The sequence below is a fragment of the Gastrolobium bilobum genome, unplaced genomic scaffold (assembly GCF_033153095.1).
Source record: "Gastrolobium bilobum isolate Gb01-03AN ecotype WA unplaced genomic scaffold, APGP_CSIRO_Gbil_v1 utg850, whole genome shotgun sequence".
NCBI lineage: Eukaryota > Viridiplantae > Streptophyta > Magnoliopsida > Fabales > Fabaceae > Gastrolobium > Gastrolobium bilobum.
Window position 1 is genome coordinate 3,606 of NW_026897748.1, and position 27,838 is coordinate 31,443.

The 27,838-nt window shown below is 33.5% G+C and overlaps 4 protein-coding genes across 5 annotated transcripts; 2 read left to right on the plus strand and 2 right to left on the minus strand.

Moving 5' to 3' along the window:
- Window positions 1–2,952: 2,952 nt before the first annotated feature.
- On the minus strand, window positions 2,953–4,266 carry LOC133309850 (protein REVEILLE 8-like). Of its 2 annotated transcripts, XM_061510696.1 has the most exons (4): window positions 3,941–4,266; window positions 3,726–3,783; window positions 3,426–3,626; window positions 2,953–3,281 (listed from the first exon to the last, which is right to left on the minus strand). In XM_061510696.1, the coding sequence occupies exons 1-3, from the start codon at window positions 4,168–4,170 to the stop codon at window positions 3,435–3,437; spliced, it is 480 nt and encodes a 159-aa protein (XP_061366680.1). In that variant the 5' UTR covers window positions 4,171–4,266; the 3' UTR covers window positions 2,953–3,281; window positions 3,426–3,434. The 2 variants fall into 2 exon arrangements, with proteins under 2 accessions (XP_061366680.1, XP_061366679.1); XM_061510695.1 differs by having other exon boundaries at window positions 2,956–3,626.
- Window positions 4,267–9,780: 5,514 nt separating this feature from the next.
- Window positions 9,781–11,069, plus strand: LOC133309840 (uncharacterized). The gene is made up of 2 exons (XM_061510687.1): window positions 9,781–10,038; window positions 10,630–11,069. The coding sequence occupies exons 1-2, from the start codon at window positions 9,855–9,857 to the stop codon at window positions 10,896–10,898; spliced, it is 453 nt and encodes a 150-aa protein (XP_061366671.1). The 5' UTR covers window positions 9,781–9,854; the 3' UTR covers window positions 10,899–11,069.
- A 3,658-nt stretch (window positions 11,070–14,727) lies between these two features.
- LOC133309827 (zinc finger CCCH domain-containing protein 11-like) lies at window positions 14,728–17,998 on the minus strand. Its single transcript, XM_061510666.1, has 8 exons — window positions 17,597–17,998; window positions 17,408–17,492; window positions 17,179–17,319; window positions 16,984–17,072; window positions 16,582–16,770; window positions 16,369–16,499; window positions 16,057–16,159; window positions 14,728–15,172 (listed from the first exon to the last, which is right to left on the minus strand). The coding sequence occupies exons 1-8, from the start codon at window positions 17,765–17,767 to the stop codon at window positions 15,017–15,019; spliced, it is 1,065 nt and encodes a 354-aa protein (XP_061366650.1). The 5' UTR covers window positions 17,768–17,998; the 3' UTR covers window positions 14,728–15,016.
- A 2,086-nt stretch (window positions 17,999–20,084) lies between these two features.
- LOC133309823 (pentatricopeptide repeat-containing protein At5g02830, chloroplastic) lies at window positions 20,085–27,809 on the plus strand. The gene is made up of 12 exons (XM_061510663.1): window positions 20,085–20,631; window positions 20,841–20,928; window positions 21,298–21,502; window positions 22,230–22,337; window positions 22,906–23,070; window positions 23,706–24,281; window positions 25,159–25,224; window positions 25,357–25,437; window positions 25,769–25,866; window positions 26,489–26,699; window positions 26,920–26,980; window positions 27,158–27,809. The coding sequence occupies exons 1-12, from the start codon at window positions 20,196–20,198 to the stop codon at window positions 27,496–27,498; spliced, it is 2,436 nt and encodes an 811-aa protein (XP_061366647.1). The 5' UTR covers window positions 20,085–20,195; the 3' UTR covers window positions 27,499–27,809.
- The last annotated feature ends 29 nt before the right edge of the window (window positions 27,810–27,838 follow it).

Sequence of the window (27,838 nt, forward strand, 5' to 3'; positions counted from 1 at the left end):
AGTTATCACATGGAATATGAATGGTAACAACTTTTAAACCCATTATTATGAAAGTCATACATAAAATAAAGAAAATTTATTATTTTTTTTGGATATACAAAGGATATTAGTAATTATGTTCGGTGGAGAAAAAAATAAAATAAAAAAATAATAAGAAAAGGAAATAATATATAATAATATATTTTTTTTGCTATTATGAAACCACAATTGTATGATACATATTCAAATAAAAGAAAAAAAAGGGGAGCTGCAAAATTGAAAAATCAAAAGAAGGTAACCCATATCTTCTTCAGTCTTGTGCAATGCTCGTCTCTTTGTTGAGTTGCTCAGTTCTGCGTTGTTCCTTTTCTTTTTATTGTGCGGTTGTGTTGTCTTCTACAATATGCATCTCTTTCTTTGATGAAGAGAAAAATCATATATTAAATTTCCCCGACTCACTTCCAAGAGAAAGGGACGAAACTCAATCTGTTTCTCGAGAAAGAAATGGATCAAACATTCCTATTTTGTGGATAGGAAGGAATACCGTGGTTGGTGGTGAAGATTTCTCAGTGGATGGAACAATAAGAACAAAGAGATAAGAATGAATACGTGATGAAGGATTTACCATTGAGGGACTTTTCTTCGAAAGATTGAGTGTCATTGGAAGAGGTGACTCTGGAAGCATAAAGCCCCTCACTGTTCCGTGGAAGAAGAATGAATTAGCACTGTGAAGAAAGATCTCTTTTGGTAGTCGTGGATCGAAACAATTGAAGGTGGAAGACGCTGAATATGTAAATAACCACTCACAGTATCATGAATCCTTCCACCCTAAAAAATGAATAAATCAGTGTTAGTAAAAAATTTATGAAAACGAATTCATAGGGTTTGTTCATAAAGAAACCGAAAATTATACCAATAGAACAATCCCTACGCACATGAACAGAAAGAAAAAAAAAACGCAGACATGAACAGAAAGAAAGAAAAATGCAGGCAAGACAAAAGAGAAGAAGCAACAATTCTCTATTTATACAAAAACTCAATGCATTATTTGAGAAGTACCTTAAGGCACAACTTTAAAAAAAAATTCAACTTTCAAATAAGGCACTACTATAAAAAACTTTTCAACTCCCAATAAGGTTCAATAAATTGTTGTAGCTTCCAACTTTCGCAGCTTTCAATAAAGAGATAGTGGGAATTTAATTTAATTGTGTTTTGTAATCGGATTTCAATTGATGTTTTAAAATTTTAAGCTTAAAAAATAATTTAAAAAATTACTATAACAGGAAACAGTTAAATTTCTTTAAGTGTGAACACAAACCTCAGATTCAAGGAGAATGCGACACATCATCAAAGTTTCCAATAAACGGTTTTACTTTAGAATATATATATATATATATATATATATATATATATATATATATATATATATATAGGGTTAGGATCATTTTACACCCGTGTAAGTTACCCTCTTAATCTTGTCCACTGATCCCATTTATATCTAAGGGCTCAAATTTTTTAGTAATGTGAGCCATTGGATACAAGTGGATCAATGGTCAAGATTGAGTGTAAGACTTCTAACTCTTACACCAGTGTAAGAATATCCTGCCCCATATATATATATATGGGGAAGGATCATTTTACCCTTACACTCTTAATCTTGTCCGTTGATTCCACTTATATTTAAGGGATCTAATTTTTTAGTAATGTGAGCCATTGGATACAAGTGGATCAATGGTCAAGATTGAGTGTAAGACTTCTAACTCTTACCTCGGTGTAAGAATATCTTGTCCCTATATATATATATATATATATATATATGGGAGAAAGTATCTAATGTTACCTTAGACAACTTTCTCTAATGTTCATCGAAACGACATCGTTTTGGGTTGAAAAATTAAAAAATTAGAATGATAAAGACTATTATAACCCTGAAATAAATTAAAATTATAAAAACACCATGATTTCCGCTCCAAAACAACATAAAGTCTCGATGAACATTAGATAAAATTATATAAAGTAACTTTAGAAAAAACAAAACTCTGTATATATATAAACGCCATCTAAGTGGAAGTATTTTGTGTCCATTTGGGTGCTTAGGTCCTACTCTGGCTCGCCCAAGTTGTGAATAGGTTGCGTTGCGCTTAAAACTTGAAAGATATCATATGACCACATTATTTGGTTTGTAAAAAATATTTATTTTTATCTTATCTAATATTATATAGTCTATTACCAAGTATTAAATAACATTATTTTATAAAAAAAGATTCGTTTACAAATTTTTATAAATTTTACTATGTACTTTCAAATTATACTATGTACTCCTGAAAGTACATAGTATAACCTAATATACTTTCATATGTACATAATGTAATTTGCAAGAGTTTGTAAATAAAAAATTTATAAATATAATCTTCCCCTTATTTTATACAATGTCATATTAAATGCTGAATAATATTAAAATTTAATCAAACCTTATATAATTAGACATTATACTATCAAATCTTATACTATTAGATCTTATATTATTAAACCTTATCATGCACCCAACATGCTCGTTGCATGCCTTGATCCGCTACCATTCTAATAGCATTTCCTGTTGCGATTTGAGCTGCAAATGGCGTTCCCCTCCGTGTATGGAAAAAAAAAAAAACGGAGCTCCTAACAATGTATCTTCACAGACCAAGAACTACGAGATCGCCCCCGAGAGTCAGAAATTCATGCCTAAACATTATGTATAGATTAAATTAACTAACAACCGGTATAATATTATTTTATATTAAATAATTATATAAACTTTGATGTCACACAATTATTTTATATTTAAAAGTATAATGTATTAATTGTTAATTGGATTAATATACACAATCTTGAAATACAAAAATGGTTGATTGTAGATTAGTGAGGTGTGTTGCCTTGCTACTGTCAAGTTATTCAGAACACGAGTAAATGAGACTTCTTTCAACATAGTTCTACTGTATAATATTGTATTCTCATAACAAATAATTGAAGCTACAGCTTATATCTAAACTCAAAAGCAAATCTACTATGTTGCAATGGTTTCTTGAAATGTTAATACTTGTTTTTCAAACTGATGACGCTAAATAAAAAATTATAAATTGGGACCACTTCCTATTATGAGGCACTTCACAATTTACATTGGAACGTTGAAACTCGCCCTACTAAACGAAGAAATTCACCCGGCAAATTGAAGATTCAAAAGTGGCAAGAGTAAACCACGAAACGAAGTGTGACTAGGTATGTCTTATTTACCTCCGCTTCCTTATTTTTTTCTTTTAATACACCTGAAACCATCAAACTTATCTTAATATTATACTTATGCGCCTAGAATACTATACCACATCATATCCAAAATGAATACTATACCACATCCTTAAAATAGCAACTAAAATACAGAATGACTGCAACACAACAAAACCTTAAAGAACCTTAGAATATTAGCTGAAGATTGTTTTCGGCTCTTCAGCATTTCTAGCACACACTCTCCTGGCTGTGCTTACGAAGGCCAATGGTCGCATATACAAACTGCACAGCGAGTGCTTGCTTTGCTTAGGACGAGGAAGAGGCACATGTGTTATATTCCCATGCTTTTGAACCTTCAAGAAGTATTTTTGGGCATGGCTTCGAATCTGAAGAAAATTCATAGTGAAAGGAGACACATAATGGCGAAATAGAAGACACAAACGAAAAGAAAACGAAGACACCTAGCTGAATAGCAATTTCCTAACCTGAATAACCGTTTTTGAACCTACAAAATCTTCAATTTTCTTCCAATCTCTGTCAAATCTAAGTAGGAAAATAAAATAAAATAATAATTCAATTGCAGAACGTGTTTGATACTTCACTCAGACATTTAAAGTTGTGCACTGTCTATTTCTATTAAAAAGTTGAAAAAAAGATTATAATAAATGAATAGTGAAGTGAAGAAGCGTTATAGACTCACAGTTGAAGAGCTTCGAGGAACTTGTCGTGCTCTTCCTCATACCAATTCTCCCTAGACTTGGTAATTGTATAAGGTTTTCTCACCTTCTTGCCAGATCCATTACTGGGATTTGAGGGCGCAATTGTCATTGAATGAGAACTTGAAGCGTTGCTATCCATCTGAATAAAAAAGAGAAAGAGAAAGAGAAAGAGAAAAAGGAATGGCGGGTTGCAGTGTGCGACACGTGGCATCTGTGAGGAGCACAATTCTTTTATGTTAGGTCAGTGCCATAAAACCCAACTCCCACCACATCTATTTCTTCCTCTCATATCATTGGCACACTATTGTTTAATGTAACATAAAATGTCTGAAATAAATAATAGATGAATGATGAGGATTTAAGGAGTGGGTGGTAGAGAATGGGGTGCAGAGAGAGGGGGGCAATGAATTTGTGAACATGAGGAAAGGATAGTGAAAGGAAAGAAGTTGTGGGTCCATAACACAACATGAAAGTTCGATGACTAGTATCAATGGGTTACTATGAGTAAGAAATGAATTCTATCATATATGATTCAATATGATCAAGTCATTTAAAGCAATTTCGATTGTTTATTAAAAAATAATCACGTATTTTTTCATTCTCTATTATAGTAATTTTTCTCTCTAATTTCTTATCACCCTTCATTTATGAATGAACAGCCAAAATCAATTCATATAACCTGATTATATTAAATGAAACACAACATAATTTATTCCGAAATCACAAGAGCTAAGCTAGTCTTTCGTGTTAAGTAGTAGGCGCGACAAAACTTTTTGCTCTCATTGCTTTTAGGTTGTTGCTGATAATAATTTCATCAATAAATTATGCTAAGGCTAAAGTAAGAAACATACATACCTAAGAATAAGTTACTGTTATTTATAAGGAATAAACATTTTCGTGATTTGCAGTAATTTATGTGAGATTTTTTGCTATACGTTAATGCCTACACGTATGCATTCGGTTTCAGAATGCGAACGCACGTTCAGGAGAAGGAACTTTCATTTTCTTTTTGTTCCCCGTGCCTCGGCAAGCGTAAAAGAGCGTAACGAAGCTTCACGTTTTTTTGTTTAATCAATTTCCTGCACAAAACTTTAGACAAGAAGCCATATTACGACATATGCAGACTAACTATTTTTGGGTTGCCTACCCGTTGCACAACAAGGGTTACATGGCCCGATAAGTCTATTCAATTCCAACAAAAAATTAAGAATACATTGGTTTGGATTGGTTTGCCTGATATATTTAATTAATGATTACAAAAGTATTATCTTGTTTTGTAATTTGAATAAAAATATATTAACTAAAAATAAAAAACACTACCAAAAATATAAAAAACATCCCAAGATATTTGTTGACAAGTATTTTTAAGATACAGATTTTGAAAATATAAGTAAAAATTATTAAATAAAAAAGTGAAATTGATTTGAAGTGTGGGTAAGAATACAATGTGAACCAAAAAAAAGGTAAGACAAGCTTTAGACTAGACTAGCTCAAGTATGGAGTACAAGAATTCCACTAATCGGGGGTCTGCATGGAGCTAGAGTTGGCAAAAATAAGCCAATTCATCGGGTTGTTTTGTAATTTGCTAAAAATGAACCGGGTTAGGTTGCCAAAAATGAGCTGTCAACCCAAGCCAACTTGACTCGAGCCAGCTCGTGAAAAAATGAGCCAACCCGCGGGTCAAACGAGCCAGCTCGCGGGTTGATTTTTTTTTATATAAAAAAAATACAAAATATAATATACAAAAATAGACAAAACTCACATATATTGTCATCATTTTTCTTCCTTCTCTAAACCTAAGTCCTTAATTTTCTCACATCCCTGCCATTTTTATATTCTGTTTGGTTCAAATATCTTATCCACTTGGTAGCAAGTGATTATGATTGTTTCTTGATGTTGATGCAAATTTGTAAGAAAATTCGAAACTAAAATATTTTGCTCTTATTTTTTATTTTGTAACCCTTTGTTTAAGCTGATGGAAGCCACATAACTGGTGCATTAACACAACAGGGTCATTTAAATAGGTTGAGAACGAGCCAACCCACGAGCAATTTTTGAGCCAACCCGCAAGCCAATTTTTGAGCTAACTCGCGAGCTATTTTTTCAAGTCAACCCACGAGCCATATTTTTTAGCCAATCCTTAAGTCAACCCTAACCCGACTTGGGTCGGGTTGGTTGGATTTTCTGGCTCGTTTTTTTTCGAGCCAACCCTAACTCGGCTCATTTTTTTCGGGTTGAATGTGGGTCGGGCCGGATTGACCCGTTTTGCCAACCCTACGTGGAGCGATTCATAATAGGTTTGACAAAAATCGAATTGATTTTAAATGGCTTGATTTTTTATTTTAAAATTGGATTTTGACTTTTCCAAATCGATTTATAGTTTATAACCGGTCTTGACTTAGAAACACTTTAAATCAAAACCGGTTTTTGAAGTCATAACCAGTTTGTGTTTCAAAATCGGTTTTTGAAGTCATAACCAGTTTGTGTTTGTGTTGTGTAGCAGACGTTCAATTCAATAGTTACTTCTTTTCTACCAATGAATTAGGTCCTTGGAAAAGAGAGTCACTGCGGTTGCCATAAGCAATGATGGATCTTATGTGGGTTTCACTGATAAATTTGGCCTTATCTGGGTTGTAGATCTCAATCAAGCGTTAGCTCGTAACAAACCAACGTTGTTTCTTTCTCATTATTGCAGTATCATAGCTAGCTTGTTGAGTGAGTGATTTTGTAATATTTGGTGGTTTTCATTTTTTCTGTTTATTTTCGTAGTTATCTTTCCTTCAATTGTTTATTTTAATAGTCTCACAAAGTTAATGCGTGAAATAGTTGCATCTATTGTGCACGGTTAGAATACTGCAATTGGATTTTCGTAGTTGCAGGAGTTTTCCCCAAATGGTAGGTTTATTTTAAGTGCCGATGATAGGGATTTTAAAATTCACTCTTTGAATTCAAGGAAGAAAATCGATTTGGATAACTGCAGATATTTGTTCCATAAAAGAGTGGATAACTGAATTGCTTTACACTATAAGAAGCGGTTTTTGTTATAAAAAAAAAAAAAAGAAGCGGTTTTTGTTTAAAACCTATTTTGAAAAAAAAATTGATTTCTAAGTATGGATCGATTTGGATCTAGTTTAGTTTGGATAATTTGGATATTTTGAATACCCCTACGCCCTAGTTATGACTAATGTGCTATGGTGGGATTAATTTGAGAAAAGGGGAATGTGTGTGGAACAATGGGTTGGTATTTAGATAGCAAGGAGATTGAGTAACAACAATGGAGAAACAATTAGATTGTTTATCAATCGATCCAAACTACAATAATTGAATCGAAAAATTGATAACTGAAAATCAAAAAATCAAAAAATCAAAAACCGAAAAAAACCCGCATATTTTAATTGGATTGGATTAGCTTTTGATTTGGTTGGTAAAAACTGACTCATGTATGATGTATTTATTATTTTTAAATTTTCGCTAATGCCCTTTTTCCTAATTCAGTAAGCTTTACTCAGTTACTCCCTTAAATGTAGAAGAGCTTATATAAGATTTTGTAAAGATGGAGATATATAGTTTACTTTATTCTCAAAATATAGAAGTTGATGTTGATTCTGGTACGTGTTCTAATTAAAAGTTGATGATGTAAGTTGTTATTTTTTAATTTCAATTGTTCATATATTTATTTTAAATTTGTTGTTGCTTGAACCCTCTCTTAATCTCTATTTTTCATGAAAGTTGTTGTCTTGTTGGTTTTTTGAAGACCACAGAGTGAGCATTGAGTAAGTTAAAAGAGTGAAGTATGAAAGAGAAAGACGGTGACTTGGATCTTGTTGTTTTGTACACTTGGAATCTTGAATGTTATTGATAGCAAACTACCTTGTTTTAGGTTTTTACTGTCTATTACTCTGTTTTAACTCTTCATGAGTTTTAAGACTTGTTTTAGTTTGAAAATTTGGATTTTCTAGTGGTTTATAACTTTGTGTGTTTTCATTTTGATATAGCTAGTGATTTGTATTGTTGAAATTTTAGACTTCTCGAAAAATTGAAAATCGATCTAATCCAAACCGAATAAAATTGGATTGAATTGGAACGGATTTAAAAAGTAATGTAAACAGAATGGATGATTAAATGATCAAACCGAAGGAATTGGATCAGATAATTTTTGCTTCAAAACTAATCTAATCTAGACCGCGAATACCCCTAGGTCCCACACATCCCCATGCTTCATTTATTATCATAAGATAAAATAGTAACTCCAACCATATGCACACATTAAATGCTCCCCATCACCTAAAATAGTGATTTTAATATCAAACATGACATTCCAGTACTGGTATGACCCTCATTATCGGGACTCACTATCCACATTATTCTTATACCCATTGTATATGACATCTCATATGTACATACAAATAGTTCAACACCTAATACCCAAAATTTTAACTCTAAAAGCTTGCTTTCTTCCTTCTTCCTTACAAAGATCATTCCCTTGAATACTAATGGTTACCTCTCATATTAGGATACTTAAGCTGACAAGTCAAGCAACACATAACCCCAAATGTATCAATACATTTATAAACAAACACATAGCCCCTTTAAAGTGGAGGAAAGTGTATCTATAGAGGGGAAATGAGAAATTTTCAATAATCAAATGATGATAGTTCAGTTCGTGCCAGGGAATTGAGCAGGTGGTGGTGATAGCATATGTTTGATCCTTCCTAGTATTGTCTTTGGGTGAGGTTTAAAACCTTAATCTAAGAACGTGTCTCGAATCAAACTAGTCTCGAAGCGATGAACTGATTAGAATATCTCAAAAAAAATAAAATTCTCAAATGTGAGAAATGACCTAAAATCATTAACCAATGAGTTCCACCTATAGAGCTTGTCTAGCTCATTCGTGATGATGATGGGATTGTACATAAAAGTGAGGGGAAGGTCGTATCAGGTGTGACGAAGCCCATCACCTTGTGACAAGGCTGAGTAAATGGGCATTAAATCAAGCCCAAAATCCATCCAGAAAAAAGCATTTATTATATCAAGAAAAAAATGTAATAATCATCATTAATCAAGATTATTAAGATACTAATATCCAAAAAAAAAAAAAAGATTATTAAGATACTTGTTGATTACTCAAACCTTAAAATTATAGTAAGTAGCCAAAGGTATTATTTAAGAAGTACTTAATGTTTTTATTAAATATTTTTTTACTTAAAAGATATTAGGTATTTCTTCTATTCCTAATATAATAAGCATTTTTTTTAATTTTTATTTCTTCAACCATTATTTTAACATCATTCTTTAGTAAATTCCAATATTAAAACCAGGACTCTTAGATTAGTAGGGAAAGGGTAACCCGCTTGAGCTCAAATGCTCAATGTACGAGGGATCAAATGCAAATGAGTCCAGTTATATGTAACAGTGGATTGATAAGCATTAACGTGCCAGTTAGTTGGTATTTTTCTATTTTTATTTATATAATTATAAATATGAATTTATCGTTTCTCCATTAAATACGAGATGGAATTATTTTTATTAATCTCAAAATTATTTAATTTTGGGTTGATGAAATTAATAAAGAATGTTTTGGTCAAATTTATATAATAAAAAATAAATTAAAATTTTTAAAATATTTTTCATTAATTTTCTGAATACCAAAATGATGTAATTTTTGACATTGATAAAAATAACTTTATTTCATGTTAATGAAGAAACAATAAATCGTATAAATATATATATTAAGTTACAATAAATGAAAAAATATTTAAAATATTGAGGCATATAAGGAGAGACACGTGTGATGAGGTGGTGAAATATGAGATTCGGAAAAGATAAGAAGTAGATGATGATGATGATGATGCTGGGTTCCCGCATAGGAAGCTCGAAATAAGAATCTTAGATAGGATGCAAATGGATATTCTTAAACAGCTTCCAGTACAAAGTTTTATGTCGTATCGCTTCTCTTCACGATATCAAACCTCAACATACTCTTCCATCTTTTCTTTTTCTTCTTATTCCCCTTTCAAATTTGTCTGCTCCAAAAGGAACTTCAAGGAATCTCAACGAAACGACGATAACAATAACAAAGGTATTATTGCTCTACAGACTGCAATTACCATGATTGTTTATTCTTTCATACTTGTCTAATTATATGCATATGGCATGAATTTATTTAATGTTGATTGTATAGTTCATTGCGATTTCTTATTTCACTGATTGGTGCATAAAATGGGATGTGCTTCCTATCTGAAATTGCTGAAAAGCACCATTCATAGTATTTTGGGAAATAGCGTACCTTGGAGATACATCATAATATTTTGATCCACAATCTATGAAGCTAGATCATTTATAGTAGTCCTGACACATTTATTTCTCTCTCCTCCGTGTAAGCAAGTAAAAAAATACTAATTTTTCATTGACTTGGATCACTGAATCATAGATGGGCATGTACCATATTAAATATTTTCCTATGAAGCACCGATAATCCGATTTTTTTTTTTCCAACTTATTGGACGTGTATTGAAAACGTATTGTATTGTATCGTATCGAGAACGTATCGAAAATGCGGTGTTTCATAGTACACAAGTATAATTGTTTATCATGATCATAGCACCACGTGATCATAATTCATTGTTTCCAAAAGCATTTTATCAATTTTCACCCATTCAAAACAAAGCAGGTGATAAATCTTCAACAGACTGGGACAAGGCATGGTCAAATTTCAAGAAGCAAGGGAGAAAAACACTCTTCTCCCAATTTTCTCCAAATAAGTATGTGAGCTGGAATCCTAGGCGTTCAGATTTCCCACTTTCTGAGGAGGTTGATCCTATCAAGAGAACAGAGAGATCAAACCTCAAGTTCTGGAATAGTCCCACTTTTACTCTAGGAGGGGCAGTTATAATTGTCACATTTCTTTTGTTGTACACCATTCTTGCACCAATCAAGTGATCTCTTTTAAGCAATACAACTATAAAAGTAAACTATTGTTTAACAGAAAATGTAAATTGTTTACCAATGTAGTTGATGGCTTCTGTCTTTTCTTCTGTTGTTCTGTTGCTTCATCCACTTGAAACAGTTTTCTTCCAACAGATTTGTTAATAGCTTTTCATAGCCACTCATATTTTGAGATGGCTCTCATACATGCTTTCTTATCTATAATACAGCTTATACGGCAGTGATATTGAAATTAAAATTTAATTTTGTTGATATTATAATTGTGTCAACACATATTATGGTTTCCGAATAGTAAAATGAGATTCTTTAAGGGGGCTTTTGGTACAAGAGAATTTTTTTTTTAACCATGAAAACAATTTTGCTGTAATGTGATTGACAATATTTTTTTCCGGATAAGTTATAAAAATGTGTTTGGTTAATCAAAATTTGTCCCGGGAATATTTGAGTTAGTTTACTGAGTTGATGTTTGGTTGATTGTGAAATAGTAGTAGGAATGTGGGGTTATTTTTGTAAAATAACCTCACTTTTACTTTTTCATTCAAAGTTAATACAACAAACAAGGTTATTTTGGTCCACTTCACACTGACACTCTTTTCACATCCCGGGCTAATAATGTATCTCATGTTATCAACGGGCATCATCTGTAGCTTGTTGTACATGCATTAACAAAAGTAAAAAACTGAGATAACTTGGTATCCGGGAAACAAGCTATTTTTTTGTTACCAAACATGACATTTTCCTTTGACCAATATTACTTTCCAAGGTAAGCAAACATAATCCGCATAACAAGCGCCTTGTAAAAGTGCAAAGATAAATAAGCGCTGTGTCATCCTCGGCATTGCCTTGTACATTTTATTTTCTACACTGACTTTGCTTTCGATCTTTTCTTGACTCATGGTCTTCGCCAACATCCTAGTACGTGCGTTTTCCTAAATGTAAAAACTAATGAAACTAGGATATAAGCTGTATGTCAGGTTGAGGACATTGATGAAAATGGGATTACGATCAGATCCGGTGCAGGTAAAAAATAACCGCACCGGGGAAGTTGGGTAGTACTTGAATCAAGTTGAGTAACCATTTGAGCTATTACTACTTGTCATACCCTATTTAACCTGTGCAGTATTCACTGTCATGTCTTTCTTGTACTTTGTAAACAATTCCATACACACATCATCTTATATTTATATAATTTTTATTATTTAATTAAAATTTATTATATTTTTTTTGGGGTAGAATCATTTGACACCGGTGTCAAATTTTAAAATTTGACACCAAATTCCAACTGTTGATTTCCATCAATCAACGGTTATCATTTATTGAGAATTACACTTATTAATTAATTATTAATTCCAATAAATGATAGCCGTTGATTGACAAAAATCAACTGTTGGAATTTGGTGTCAAAAATGTCAAAGGATCCTGCCCTATTTTTTTTATATAGACATACTCTTATTCTGTTTCGCAAACATTCGTGATATATTGTGAAGTAGAGGTATCATGTTTTATATCTTATTTACACTTCACAGGCACCAGATATTCATCAACCGATTCAAATCGCGGCGATCGAATCAAAAAATCGATAACCGAAAAATCAAAAACTAAACTGATCCAATATATTATAGTGGAAATCAAAATAAGGCACATTTTAATTGGATTGGATCGATTTTCAGTTTGGTTGGTGAAAATTGATCAAATCCATACAGATCTAATATATTATGTATTTCTTATTTTGGAAAGATGATGGTTTGGACTCTTGTCATTTTGTAGACTTGGATCTTGGATATTATTGATAACAAATTATCTAGTTTTATGTTTTTATTGTCTATTAATCTATTTTAACTCTTCATGAGTTTTAAGATTTGTTTTATTTTGAAGACTTCAATTTTTCAATAATTTGTAATTTTGTATGGCTTTATTTTGATATAGCTAGTGATTTGTAGAGCGGGAATTTTAGGCTTTTCGAAAAATCGTAAACCGATCCAATCCAAACCGAATAAAATTGGATTGGATTGAATTAAAAAAAATCCAAACTGAATGGATGATTAAATGATCAAACTGAAAGGATTGAATTAAATGATTTTTGCTTCAAAATCGATTCAATCCAGATCGCAAACACCTCTAACTGGCACCACTTTAATTTTTTTTTAGTCTTGTATTAAACATAACAGGTCTTTTGCAAACACCCATTTTTTATTAGATTTACTGTTTCTCATATTATAGGAGATAAAATTATCTCATTTGCATATATAAGTGTGAAACTCATATTTTCTCTTTCTCTCTTCTCTTTACACGAATCTCACACATTTTTATACGTGTCAAAGACATAAAATTTATCTATTAATCCCCAAAAAGTCCGTCTTCACACTTTTGTGGCATACACACACAAAATTATATTCTTATTTCGCTAGAAGTGTTATACTACGAGGCCAGGATAAATCATGATCCAATTTTTCAGAATGGTAGAAGAAATAAGAAGGGCATAATCTTCATAGTTCACTCTTATTTAATTAGACCGAAACATGAAAACTCTGAAGTCTGAACTCACGTACGCCGAAGGTCCATGTGCTCTTACGCACTGATACATACCACATTATTCATGATTTGGCAAACCCTCTAACATGATCTAAATATATTTTCCTCGTAAATAGAATAAAATCTTGGACAACCCCATTCTGTTATAATATTCGTCATTTTATAAGACTGATCTTGATAACCCTCTTCAATTAGAGCTCCCCTCTGTATTAGGTGTGCTTGCTTAGTACCCTATAGAAAAATGTACCATCCTCTTTAGAATCATTTGCACTTTACGTCCCATTCAATATATGGAATGGTGATTCCAAATAATATGAAAAGAAATAGAATGGAATGTAATAGAGACTGCAATGCAATGACCATGGTATCAATGCCGAATAATTAACATGAACAATAGAACAAAATTAATTGCAAGACATGAATGGGTGGGTAGTTTCGGACAGGCAAAAAACAAAATTATAAGGTAGGTTAAATTTAATGAAGGATATTGTCATTCCATAAACTAAACGAAGGCATGTTAGGAAAAGGATTTTAAATCTCAATCCATAGACAATGGAATCACCTCCAATCCAACCTCTCTTGGAAGGAATGGTTAGAATAAAAATCACAATTCCATGCTTCTTTTACTAACAAACATGGGAATATCCATTCCATAGAATAAAGCATAAAACGCAATTACCATTTTAGACTGATTCTTTTAATCCCCCTTTCTAAGGGTATATACCAAATTTCTTGCTATTTGTCTTCCCCCTATATATTCTTTTATCTTAGGGTAATTTATCACCGTTCCCATGATATATGGATTTCTCAGTTACCGTACGATAAGTTAAACATGTAAGTCTAGTCTAAAATTCTTTTATGATCTAATCATGCCTAATAATCAAATAAGAAATTAGATCAATGCGGAAAAATAAAGGGGTCATGTATATCCCTTTGGTTTTTATGTGCTTCCAAGCTCTCACTCTCGTCATTTAAACGGTGTATGTGTGCCTGAATACGAAAACAAGCTTATGGACCTAAATCATAGCACACATACCTTAAATAACTTATGCTCATCACATAAGTAGTTGTGGATATGCACCTGAAGTGGTAGTTACTGAAGTTGTTGGAGTAGTGGGATATGATGCATTAGCTTTTCACTTATCTTCCATAACAAACCAAAGATAAGTTGAGACTTAATCTTTAGTAACTAACTGAAGATATAAAAAAACCCAACCAAACATGCTGAAACATGACGCCAAAGATACCACTTTATGCTTCAGCGTTAATAAGACATTACCAGCACAAAGCAATGTGGAAGATCCCTATGCAGAGATAGCAAAACTCATCAACAAAATTAGATTCAAACAACTCGAGACAACCTTGTGTTCAAACAACAAAAATGTGTGTAGTAGGTCCAACTTGAATTATATCACACTGGCAATTATTCATACCAAATGTAATATCATTAAAGGCTTCATTGAAAAAACTTCCTTGAAAGCAGAGCCAATGGCTACAGGCATGTGCTCTAGTGTGAAGCAGAGGCATAAAAATATCACATGTAGGTTACAAACTAATTCTCAGAATTAATCTTCAGCTCCTTACTCCTTTATTTGGATTGATGTCTTTGATAAGCTTGCTTCCAATTCATTTAACTCGTCCATGTCCAGTTCATCATCATCATCAACATCAGGATCTTCAGCATCAGCATTAACTGTCGAGGCGCTGGGACCATCTTCAGCAGCATTACCATTCACCTAAAGTTGAACCCAACAATTAGCAAAACGAAATATACAGTAAATGAAAATAAAAATGCCGCAGTTTAAGCACATATTTTAACTGTGCATTCAGTACAGCAAGAGAGGGGGGGAGAGTAGCATCCTGTCTCTATATATGCTTCAGTTTAAGCACATACTTTAACTGTGCATTCAGTACAGCAAGAGGAGAGAGAGAGAAGGGAAGAGGAGGGGGGGAGTAGCATCCTGTCTCTATATATGCTTCAGAAGGCATATTGGTAATACTGTAATAGCATCACAACTACTGTTTGGAATGGAGAAGAAAGAAGACTTCAAACTAGCTATAATTTATGACATAGCTCCATGAACAAAGGAAAACGCAACCATCCTGGATCTTTCCAGCAGGCAATGTCATACGAAGCAACCTAAATGCAAGTATTAATGAATGCACAGTTTTTGGTTCAAGGATCTTTATATTTTTATTTTCTGGAACTCCTTACAGATACATTAATTCCATTTCAATGTGCTTTGAAACAAGTACAACTTGTGTACCAACTACAAAAAGTACCTGTCTTCCTGAACAAAAACTACAAGTTATTAGAATTGTATGATTTGGGAGACATATTGACTATGTCACATGGGTGTGGGCTGGGGGTTATGAAAGGGGGTGAGCCACAACCGGTCATAACCCAAGTTCCAATGGACCCAAAAAAATGATTAACATTACACACCTGAACAACAATGCAGCTCCAAAGGCAAAATTATTTTATTTAAGATCTTATGATAGACAAAAGGGTATATAATATATAAATAACACATAAAGTGCACCAGTCGGAAAACTGAAGTTAAATGTCCATGAAATAGGCAACCAAATTATGCAGAGAAATAGGAAAGAAAACACTAACATTTTGTTCGGCGTCATCAGATTCTGGTTCTCTTTGGTACTTGTCATATGCTTCATCATCATCCACAAACCAGCTAGCATCTGACAAAAAGAGCTCCCGGCCACTGCAAATGAACGGGGAATCAATATACCATGATCATTGATCAGCGCCAAACAACCAAGTTAAAGATCACCAGCCTTTCTAACCAACTGTAATCCTCCCATTCAAACATGTTCAACAACATGCAGTACGTTCCTTTTCTCTAACATTGAGTAATAAGATGCATACACACACTTTCACATGTGATGGATAAGACAAAGATAGTGGATGTACCTCATGCGGTCATTCTTAGCCCTATCTGCCTGTTGTGCAGCCAAATTGGCATCTCTCTCTTCTATCTTCTTCGTCTTCCATTGCATGAATAACTCAGGAGTCATAGGAGTTGTAGTTGTCACTTTGGCACGCTAAACCATGATAAAAAAATTCTGTTAGGTAACCTAATACAACATCAAATGACATAGCTCACTGCAGAAAAAATATTTTCACCTGATTTTCAATCTCCTCCTCTATTGTTATTTTTTCACTTTCCTCCTCTAATAGAGCCTTCATTTGAGATTTTAAAACATATCCAGGGGGAAGGGCATGTCTATAGTGGCAATTCTTACCGCCATTGGGGCAGGCCCAGAACCAACCATATTGCTTCTTCTCCACTGCTTCCAAAAAGTATTTACACACCTGAACAGAGTACACAAACAGCAGATGACGGTCACTTTGAGTAGCACGATCCAAGTGGAAAATAAGATTTGAAAACAACGCACCATCATCAAATATCCAAAAGACACTCCATATCAAACCATAAGCATACTGAAACTCAAAAAGAAAAATGCAAAATATCAAAAAAACAAGAATGACAGTGACAATTCCAAGAAATCAAATGAAACAACGTACTATGTCAGTTGGTTTGTTTTGATTATACTCGGTTTTCTTTGACTCCACTACCTTCTCCAAGGTCTCTTGATCCCAATCCTCCATTGTTTCTGACAGAAGTGAGAGCCAACCAAAAGTTAGAAAAACAACAGAAACCCGTCAAAGCCAAAACAATAAGCAGCAAATGATTGTCACTATTGAACTTCCATCCAATACCCTCGTCACGCTTATCGCTATAAATGTCAATCTTTTCCCCCTTCCTCTGAACATTCAAATCGTGTGAGAATTTGCACTTGAACCCCTTGACACACTGTCCCACTTTAAAAAACTCACATAATATGGATTTAGGATCAACACCTGATCAAATTTTCAGATATCAGTTTCCTGCAACACTGAATAAATAAAACCCAACATGAAAACTCCAAAGTGAGTCTAAGATAATTACCAACAGGAACTTTAGGCTGACTAACAGCAATTTTGAACAAATCATTCAGCTCCTTGTCCTTGGCCATCTCTTCCTCCTTCTTTTTCTGTCATCACCATTACACAATCAGCAAAACAAAATCCGCATCATTTCTGATAATCAACGATAATCAATACTTAAACTTATATTTAACTATAACAGGAGAGGGACCTTGGCAGCGAGTTTGGAAGCATCAGGCTTGGCTTGTACGGATTGCTGGAGGTTCTGGACGTATTTCTGGACATTTTTGCTCTTGTTTTTGTTCTTGAGACCGAAGGTTTTATCCTCTACGGTCTTCTGCTTCTTCGCTAAATCAGCTTTTGATGGCTGCTTCGGCGGCATCAAATAAAACTTTGCCTTCGAGATTACGGAATAAAATAGAAGAGATAACAAAATTAGGGTTCTGATCGGTGGTGGAGGATGACGTGGTTGCCGGGAACACAATGTGTGGTTAGGGTTTGGCCCGGACGGGGTCGAGACTCTCCAGAAGATTCCCAAAACTTGAATTTCCCGATTTGCCCCCCCTTACACTTGGAGTGTTCCCAACGTGCCTGGGTTTTCTTACTGCCACTTCACACACACACTCCGTCCTTCGACTTCCGCAAGAACATTTATTTGTAGAAACTAGGGTGGTTCGAATTACCATTTTTGGAAAATAATTTTTTAAGAATGTTATTAAACAACTAAATGATAGGTTAAAATATTTTTAGAAATATATATCAATAATTTATGAAGATGTCAGCTGATTTTACAAAATTAATTTTTGAAAAAAAATTATAATATGCCACAAAGGGTCAAAACGCAGCATCATGAAAGAAAAAAAAGAGGAATCCACCATTTTGTGAAGCAAAAATATTATAGTTAGAACTTTAACAAGAGAATATATTTTAGTCATGAAAATATTAATATTAAAACGCAGTTATTTATATCTTATGAATTATGTAAAATTTGCCACGGGTGAAAATTCAAAAATACCACCCGATGATATTCTTTTTACGAGATTCTTATTCATAATTTTAATTCAAAAATCCCAATATGAGTAAGTAGAATTGCCAAGGTGAGTTTTTTTGAATCTAAAATTTATTCCTATACTAGATTAGTTAATTAATCGACTAATTGTTGAATAAATGTACAAAAAAAATGATACATAAACAATATACATACATAAAATAATAATGATTTATTCGTCATGTTTTTATATTTTGTTAAATTATTAAAATAATTTAATTATGATTATATTTTTTATAAATCTAATTTAATATGATTTATTTATCAAAATTCCCTATTAATTTTATTTATTTATTAAAAGTAATAATTATTGATACATAAAAAATTCATAATTATAGACATTAATGAATATACTTTTTAGCAATATTATTTACTCAATTTTATTGAAGTGTGAAATATTTTTAACCTAAGGCTGAACCTATCCTTGGTTTGTGATAAATGTGAAACAAATTGCCAAGCTGTTCTTGTGTACATTGTTTTATTCAAATGCTTGATATGTCTTGACTCATTCTATAGAAACATATTTGTTACCTTATTAATTCCAAGTATAGAATGATTAGAATCCATGTTCAAGTTAGCGCTATTTATGTGATATTTAATTGTGAGACAAGCCAGCTCCTTCGTAAAAATGCAGCTAAACTTATAGATGTGAATGAATGCTTTATTCCATCACAAGTTACACAGCCGTGAAAGCTAATTGTCACGAAGAACTCATAAAAGTTTTTGCTACTTCTAATAAACCATATACTTACCAAATGCATACAACGTAGGGTATGGTGGTTTAAGATTGTGAATAATATTATAAAAAGACAAGACCCAAAATAAAAGCCTTCACTTTTAAGGAAGATGACAGTCAATGAAGGCTGCAACCTCATCTCATCAAGCTCCATAATATTAAAAGGCTACATGATGGCAAGCTCTACAATATTAAATATCACATCTTTTGAATATTTCATCTCCAAGTATACTTTAACACCAAGATATCTCTCAAGCTGGTTATCTCTCTACTATAAATACATACATGATCACACAAAGGTACAATTCTTCTTTTACAGAATAAAACCTGTTTGAACCATATCTGACTTGAGCATCAGAGTGTCTTGCAAGTACACCCCATCTTGTTCCATTGAAGACCCATATGTTAAAGCTGCTCTGACCCAAGACGATTTCAGGCCATTTATGCAAAGGAAGATCACACAATTGGCCCGACTGTAAAAAAAAACCGATTCTGATCAAAAGCAAAGAGACATTTTAACAAGGGAAAAGAAAATCAAATGAAGTGAATGAAATCGTGAATCAATTCAAATCATATTGAAAGAATTATATATATATTTTTGAACTGGTTTAGTTTAAAAATGAAATTATTCTACCCGAACAGAATTATACGAATGTAAAAAATTTAAATGAATTGATCCGAATCACAAATCAAATTCAACTGCAACACACTTTTATGTATATACAAGAGATAAGATAAAATTATTTCTCTAAAATATAAGAAACATTAATTCTCTAAATATTTTATCTTAACAAATATGAATAAAAAGCCTAATTTTCCCCAACTAATTAATTGTCCCGTGTAAAGAAAAAGGTAAAAGGATTGTTGTTCACAATGAATCCTGCATTTTTGTTGGTACGATAATGTTCTCAGAGGACAACATAAACACACACCTTTCAAATCCAATCCAATACAAACTCCAAAACCCTTATTAACTCCACTTTTCATGCTCAATGCTCAACCAAACAAACAAAGGGTTGGACAATAATGAGAGATTTTGTGATCCTTGGATCCTCCATTGTCTCTCCTCCTCTTAACTCATCATCATCCACTCCTTCTGCTTCACTTCACCGCCACAGCATCAAGCCCCATAACCCTTCTCTTCCAAAGCTCACTCCTTTCTCTTCCCCTCGGAACATTTCTTGCACCCTCCAAGTACCCCTCAACCACCATGCTGACGTCACCTCCAACCTTGCTAGAGAATCTGAAGACGTTGAACTCCTCGCCAATGGGGTTCTGCTGGGAATTCGAGACAGGAATGTTCGGACTGTGATTGATACTTTGAAGAAAGTTCAGGATCTTGGGATTTCTCTATCTACTCATTTTGATGGGTCTGCCATGGATATCATTGCAAAGGAGTGTTCAAGGATGGTCACATGTGACCACATTGAGGAAGCTGTTGAATTGATGGAGGTTCTCGCACGTAATTTTTTTTGTCACCGATTTCTATTTGTTGGTTCTTTTTCTTAGTAATGTAGATTCATTAGGAATCAGTTCTAAGTGTGTTTACTCTTTATAAATCTAACATCTATGCTATGCATTCAAAGACTAAACTCTTATTAGGGATAGATAAGTTTAAGCATGGAACAGCTTCCTAATGTTTGACATAATTACATGAATTTATTCCTTCAGGTTTCCAGTTACCAATCAGAGAACTTGTTCACCCGTCTGACATTATAAAACAATGTGTTCTTTGTCGTAACCCAATTTTAGCTGTGAGGTATGATTTTGATATTGTTGCAAAAGACACGTTGTTTCAATTTCTTAATAGTTCTGTTTATGTCTTTCTTTTTTGTGAAAAGTATTTCTGCCTTTGCGCTGAGTAAAACTTTTTATTGCCACACTCACTTAAAGTGAGTGGATTCCATTATAACGAGAAGAGAGAGAGAAAGTTAATGGGATATAATGAGACTCACTTATTTTTATGTAAGTGTGGAGAAAAATAATTTCTGCGGTAAAAGCAGAAATATTAAACCCTTAATTTATACCTTCTAAACTACTGATTCCTTTGGTTTTGTAACTAGTTCATATATGTTGATTGTCTCTATATAATCAGCTTTTATATGATGGATGGTATTGCATCTTTCAGGTATGCATGTCTTCTTCCACATGCACATATATTATTCAGCAACATTATAAGCGAATTTGGAAAAAGGAGGGATTTAGTATCTGCTCTGAAAGCGTATGATTCATTGAAGAAAAACTTGGATAGTCCCAATATGTACATATACCGAGCAATAATTGACGTTTGTGGTCTCTGTGGCAATTGGAAGAAATCTAGGTACATATATGAGGTATTTTCCAATCAGTTTACGTTCTCTTACTTTAACTTGTTTGGGAAGACTTAAAGCAAAGGACCTATTTAAAGACTTGAATTTCATTTTAGTATTTTACACTCGTAGAAGTAGTTCTTATGATGCAAAAGTCATTAACAACCCCATTTTTATTCACTCACTCTTTTCCTCTTGCTCCTTTTCTCTCTATTCAACATTAGTATATAGATCAATGTGGAGCTATTTTAATAAATACAAACTTTGCATTGGATCAACTTCTGTCAGTATATAGACACCAAATCAACTTATATTCTTATTGTATTTAATTTAGTGACTAAGTAAAGCTTTTATACCATCAGTGAAATAGACACTATTGTTTACTACAGCATAAAAAGGTTTATAATAATAGTAGATCCAGTTTAAACTTTTTATTTTCTCTTCATAGACCCTAAATATGTCAGAGAGAAATAAATAATAATAACGATGGGAGAGAGATAGGGGGGGCGGGGGGGGGGGGCGGGGGCAGAAACTGTAATTAGTTTTTGATAACGTCACAACTTACTCAGTAATTTGGCCTTCACATGTTTCCTAAAGTGGTATTGTCTTTGAATTTCAAAATATGAAATTTAAACTTCATTATTTGTGAAAACAAATACCATACTAGAGGTCATAATGTTGGCTGATAAACACAGGTATTTATTTATTCACTTCTCATATGTGCATTATGGCATTCATTTTCCTGGTGCAGGATTTGCTCAATCAGAAGATCTCTCCAAATATATATGTGTTCAACAGTCTCATGAATGTGAATGCCCATGATCTTAGCTATACATTAAACCTATATCAAAATATGCAGGTAACCCCTGCTCCCCCCAAATATCATTGTGGCACACATATATACACAAGTGAAATATGCACACAACCCCCAAGAAAAAAGAAGAATTGTAGTACAGAGATGTGCATTTATGCATATGTATCACTGGATATCATTTGTGTGAAAAGTTTCTGTTTACACCTGTATGTGTTCTATCTAGGTCAGCATTCCAACATGTGCTTGATGATGATTATGCCTTTTGACCTAAATGTTCCTTTTCTTAACATAAATTGCACATATAATATAAATTTATATCAATAGAGATTCTGAAAACTTGGCATAGGAACACTTGTCCTGGCCGTTCCTGTTTTCTCACAAATTTTCATGCATTGAATAAACCATATCAAGCGAATTATGTTTATATTATTTTCCATTTGGTTTCCCTTAAAACATGAGAAAAGAAGGCTAATTAGATTTTCTTCTGGATAACTTGACATATTAATTGACAGCATATGCTTTCATTTTCATGCCAAAAGTTGGCAAGAGCATTAAAGTTTCTCTTCATCTGAGCAAATACTACATATTGGCTAAATTCCTTCTACAAATCCAGAATCATGGTGTGAAGCCAGATATGACATCTTATAACATCCTGCTGAAAGCATGCTGTGTTGCTGGAAGAGTTGATCTAGCCCACGATATTTATAGGGAACTTAAGCATTGGGAATCAGTGGGACGGCTGAAATTAGATGTTTTTACCTACAGTACAATTATAAAGGTATATTACTGTAGAATGTAGATCAACACAATCACCATAATTTCATTGATTTTGTATGCTACCTATAAAACCTTCTCCTTCACTCCTTTGCAATGAAGGAATATGTAACACATTAAAAACCACTCTCCATTAAACCCTGACTAGCGAGAGTAGGAGTGATGACAATCCTTGTATGTATATAGCCTGTAAAGAATCAATTCAACCAAAAAGCTTAAGCTATTAAGTGAAGGCCTCTTTTATAGTTTTATATTTATCTCTAACACGGCCCCTCACACGAGAGCTCATTGGGCTTGAAGGGTGGATGATGCATTAGGTCCAGCTTACCTGTGCTAAGCAATTCCACAAGAGAAAGTGGGAGCGTTGAGGATCGAACCCGTGACACTGAGACTCTGATACCATGTAAAAAACCAATTCAACCCAAAAGCTTAAGCTATTAAGTAAAGACCTCTTTAATGATTTTATATATATCTCTAACAGCCTTACCTTTGCATATTTGTAAAGAGGTTGTCTCAGATTTGATCCCATGACCTTTCAGTCACAAAGAAGTAACTTTACCACTGCTCTAGCCTCGTCCTCAATATGTAACATATTAAAGTACAAAATGTTTGGCATCTCCTGACTAGTACCAATTTCAGGTCTTTGCTGATGCAAAAATGTGGCAAATGGCTCTAAAAGTCAAGCGGGACATGCTGTCGGCTGGTGTTTCTCTTAATACTGTTGCATGGTCCTCATTGATCAGTTCATGCGCACATGCAGGACTTGTAGAGCAGGCAATTCAATTATTTGAAGAAATGCTTTTGGCTGGCTGTGAACCTAATACACAGTGTTTCAACATCATTTTACATGCATGTGTTGAAGCTTGCCAGTATGACAGGGCTTTTCGCTTTTTCCATTCTTGGAAGGGAAATAAGATGTTGGGTTCCTCTGGTGAAGGCTACAATATCAATTTAAAGCAAGGAGACATGCATAATGCTAATACTGTGCCAAATAGCTTTTCTAATTCACATATCTTGAGTTTTGCTGAGAAGTTCCCTTTCGTACCAACTACAACAACATACAATATCTTACTGAAGGCCTGTGGTACCGATTACTACCATGCAAAAGCATTAATCAGCGAGATGAAAACCGTAGGTCTTTCCCCTAATCAAATAAGCTGGTCAATTTTGATAGATTTATGTGCAGCATCACAAAATGTTGAGGGTGCCATTGAGGTAAAATTTTTATTAATCCAGAATATTATGTTTTTGCATCTATTTTGCACAATTTTTCGGAAACCTTTTCTGTCAAGTTATATTAGGATTGGTGTTTTGGTATTACTGCCACAGGGAACACGATGGATTTCTTATCATATTTGACAGTTTCAATGTACCACTTGAATTATTTAGTCACACAACAGAACAGTTATAAAGTGTTTGTTAATCTCATAACCCAATATGTTCAATTTTTTGGTTGGGTGTCAATTGAATGTGTAGCTTGATTAATTATTAGATAAAAGAATATTGATTTGAAATATGGATGGAAATAATAGGTAAATAGGAAAGCCCTTCCAAAATGTTTAAAAGCAAAATATTTACTAGACGCAGAACTATAGACACAGAATTATCATGTTTAAATTGCTGCCATGGAAACCGATTATGGGCATTGGGCCTCCCTTTCCATTCTTTAATTAGCAAACCTTACATTGAAGACATATTCCAGATAAAACCAGACTTTACAATAATTACTTAGAAGGAATAGTCTGCCTGAATATTGATATGCGTAGAGTACAGACTATTTTGCTTAGCTTAATAATATTATAATAATAAGGGAAAATCATTTGTCATTTTAAAGCACATAACTTTGTTTCATTTTTAACGAGACTACGTCGTTTTGATGTGTATTTGGTGATTTTTTGTATTCTTTTTTTCCCCCATAAAATTAGGAAAAGAGAAAGTGGAGTAGAGAGAATGGAAAAAGTCATCAAATACACACCAAAATGACGTAGTTTCATAAAAAATAACACAAAGTTGTGTCCTTTAAAATATCAAATATTTTTCCCTACTAATAATGCAATTAGTTCTCTGATAAGATTACTGTGTTCCCTTGCAGATTTTGAAAACCATGGGTAAAGCTGGAATTAAACCTGATGTCATTGCCTATACAACAGCCATTAAGGTCCAAAACTTTCCTGTCAAAATGAGCTCATTTTTTTTTATAAAGTTACCTGTACACTTGAAGGGGACAATTTTTACTATCTTAAAATTACTTGGCCTTTGACGTATGAGAATTTTTCCTTTTGGTTCACAGGTTTGTGTGGAAAGTAAGAATTTTAAGCAAGCATTAACATTATACGAAGAAATGAAAAGCTACGAGATACATCCAAATTGGGTGAGTGCCTATAGACTGGTTGTTATCGTGTTATGATTCTATTCATCACTCAATGGTAAACTTAGATAGCTCTATCCACTAACTCAATGCAATTTTGATGAGGCTTCTCTAAGATTCTACAAACATAAAAACCAACTAAACTATAAGTACAATGGTTGACATATCTATTCATCGGTTTCCCAGACGAGAAAAAGAAATGACAGACAATGCATAATATAGTAAATAGATACCTGAAAAAAATTGGAAATCACTACTTTATCGGGATCTAGAGAAGAAAAGAGAGTATGCTTCATCAAGTTATCTCTATTAATGTTGTTAATTATCTTCTCAGGTGACTTATAACACACTTCTAAGGGCACGCAGTAAATACGGCGCTCTACATGAGGTGCAACAATGCCTGGCTGTATACCAAGATATGCGAAAGGCAGGGTATGTTTATCTGTCAAATGCATACCATGTTTGTTCCATGTTACATCATATGTTAGCAACTTTTCAACACATTGAAACTTTGGGAGATCGCAGTTTAATGGTTTCAAGAGTAGGTATAGCCGATTAATATCATTAGCAGTGTAGATATATATGCCCACACACAGAGAGAGAAGCAGTCTGTACTGATGCTACATTCATAACTTTTAACCTGGGCATGCTTGATCCATCCAATATAATTCATTTACTACTGACGTGATTTTATAATATAAGCTGTTGCTTCTAGTTAATTATTTCTCCAGTAGAAAATTGGTGGTTAAAATTTGTCTCTGAAATAATATGCTTTACCAGAGGGATAACCATAAACATCAGTTTTATAATGACCATCTTTGGGTCTTCCGGAATTAGAAGAACAGGAATCCCTCATTGTATGAGGAAAAAGAGTTTCCGATCCAAATATTTTGTACTGAATGTGCTCATGGTATAATCCATAATATTATAGCATACAAAGAACTGAACATAAGGATCTGATCCAGGACCATCTTGTATGTTTAAGGGAATGGCCGGAATATCCTTTGATACCCACATTGCTTCGTTTTTAAACTAACTAGCATATGTATTATAGGTACAAACCCAATGACTGCTATCTGGAAGAACTGATTGAGGAGTGGTGTGAAGGAGTGATACAAGATAACAAAGAGAACCAAGGAGAATTTTCTTCCAGTAATAAATCTGAATTAGAGAGACCCCCGAGTTTACTTCTCGAAAAAATTGCGGCACACCTTCTAAAGAGGGTAGCTGACATCCTAGCAATTGATGTTCAAGGACTTACAAAGGTACCTATATATTCCTTTGGTCATTAAAATGTCTCAACTCAAGCATGGCTTAAAGCTACATTTTTGTTGATTGAAGATTTTAAACAGCACTTCATTTGTTTCTACATCTACTCTGGGTTTCTGTCATAACTCTCGAATTTAGAAAATAATTTGCAAGTTATATTTGATTTTGGTGAAGTCTTAATTCTTACTTTTTGTCATCAAACCTATTGCTCAACAGGTTGAAGCTCGCTTGGTTATTCTTGCAGTTCTTCGAATGATCAAAGAGAATTATGGTTTAGGTATGAATGAAAAATACTAGATATGTAATGCTACAATGCCAGCGCTGCATGCTCATTTTCAATTGCCTTTTTGTCTACATAAGCATTCGTATTCATGTTAACTAAGAAAGCAAGCAAGTGGAGACACACAAAAATCCATGTAACTAAATTTATATATTTTGGTCTTTATGGATACAGGACATTCGGTGAATGATGACATCTTGATCGTCATAGGATCTACCAAAGCAGACGAAAGTCCAGCCAAACACTTATTAGAAGTGCAAAAGGCAATAATAGAACTTCTTAGGAATGAATTGGGCCTTGAAGTTCTTCCAGCAAGAACCAGAATTGCACCTAGTGGCACAGCAAAGTTAAAGAACCCCAACCTTTCAAATCTCAACATAGAAGCACTACCAGGAGAGAAGGCATTACCCACAATGATGGGGTTTCAGACAAGGAGACCTGCAGTTCTACAAAGGTTGAAGGTCACCAAAGAATCATTATACCGTTGGTTGCAGAGTAAAGTAAGCGTTAAATAGTATTTGATGACCTCTTCATTGTTTAGATTGGAATTTTAAGGAATTCTGTACAAATGTTAGATATGCCATTTTTCCCCCCAACGGCTTCTTCGACCTGTATATATTGCATCTGGATGTAACTGCATATGTATGTATCACCAAAATATAGGCTGTAACAGAATGAATGATACCCAGTATCATGGAGTAAAGTCAACTATCTTGTTCATTATTTTCAGTATTTATTCTACTTTTACTTAACATTCTCAATTGCTATAGCGATTTTCAATTCAGGATCATAAGCAAGGTTAAGAGAAACACAAGCTATTGAATTTGTGAAGATGGTCCCAACTCCCACGTTTAC

Excerpts from the sequence above, each read along its gene's own strand:
- LOC133309840 (XM_061510687.1), top strand. The coding sequence starts at position 9,855 with ATGCAAATGGATATTCTTAAACAGCTTCCAGTACAAAGTTTTATGTCG. Across the intron at positions 10,039-10,629 it reads CGACGATAACAATAACAAAG|GTGATAAATCTTCAACAGAC; the intron begins GTATTATTGCTC and ends AAAACAAAGCAG.
- LOC133309850 (XM_061510696.1), bottom strand. The coding sequence starts at position 4,170 with ATGCCACGTGTCGCACACTGCAACCCGCCATTCCTTTTTCTCTTTCTC. Across the intron at positions 3,784-3,940 it reads TTCCTCGAAGCTCTTCAACT|ATTTGACAGAGATTGGAAGA; the intron begins GTGAGTCTATAA and ends TTTCCTACTTAG. Across the intron at positions 3,627-3,725 it reads GTTCAAAAACGGTTATTCAG|ATTCGAAGCCATGCCCAAAA; the intron begins GTTAGGAAATTG and ends AATTTTCTTCAG.
- LOC133309827 (XM_061510666.1), bottom strand. The coding sequence starts at position 17,767 with ATGCCGCCGAAGCAGCCATCAAAAGCTGATTTAGCGAAGAAGCAGAAG. Across the intron at positions 17,493-17,596 it reads CTTCCAAACTCGCTGCCAAG|AAAAAGAAGGAGGAAGAGAT; the intron begins GTCCCTCTCCTG and ends TGGTGATGACAG. Across the intron at positions 17,320-17,407 it reads TCAGCCTAAAGTTCCTGTTG|GTGTTGATCCTAAATCCATA; the intron begins GTAATTATCTTA and ends AAATTTGATCAG.
- LOC133309823 (XM_061510663.1), top strand. The coding sequence starts at position 20,196 with ATGAGAGATTTTGTGATCCTTGGATCCTCCATTGTCTCTCCTCCTCTT. Across the intron at positions 20,929-21,297 it reads AACCCAATTTTAGCTGTGAG|GTATGCATGTCTTCTTCCAC; the intron begins GTATGATTTTGA and ends TGCATCTTTCAG. Across the intron at positions 23,071-23,705 it reads CCTACAGTACAATTATAAAG|GTCTTTGCTGATGCAAAAAT; the intron begins GTATATTACTGT and ends TACCAATTTCAG.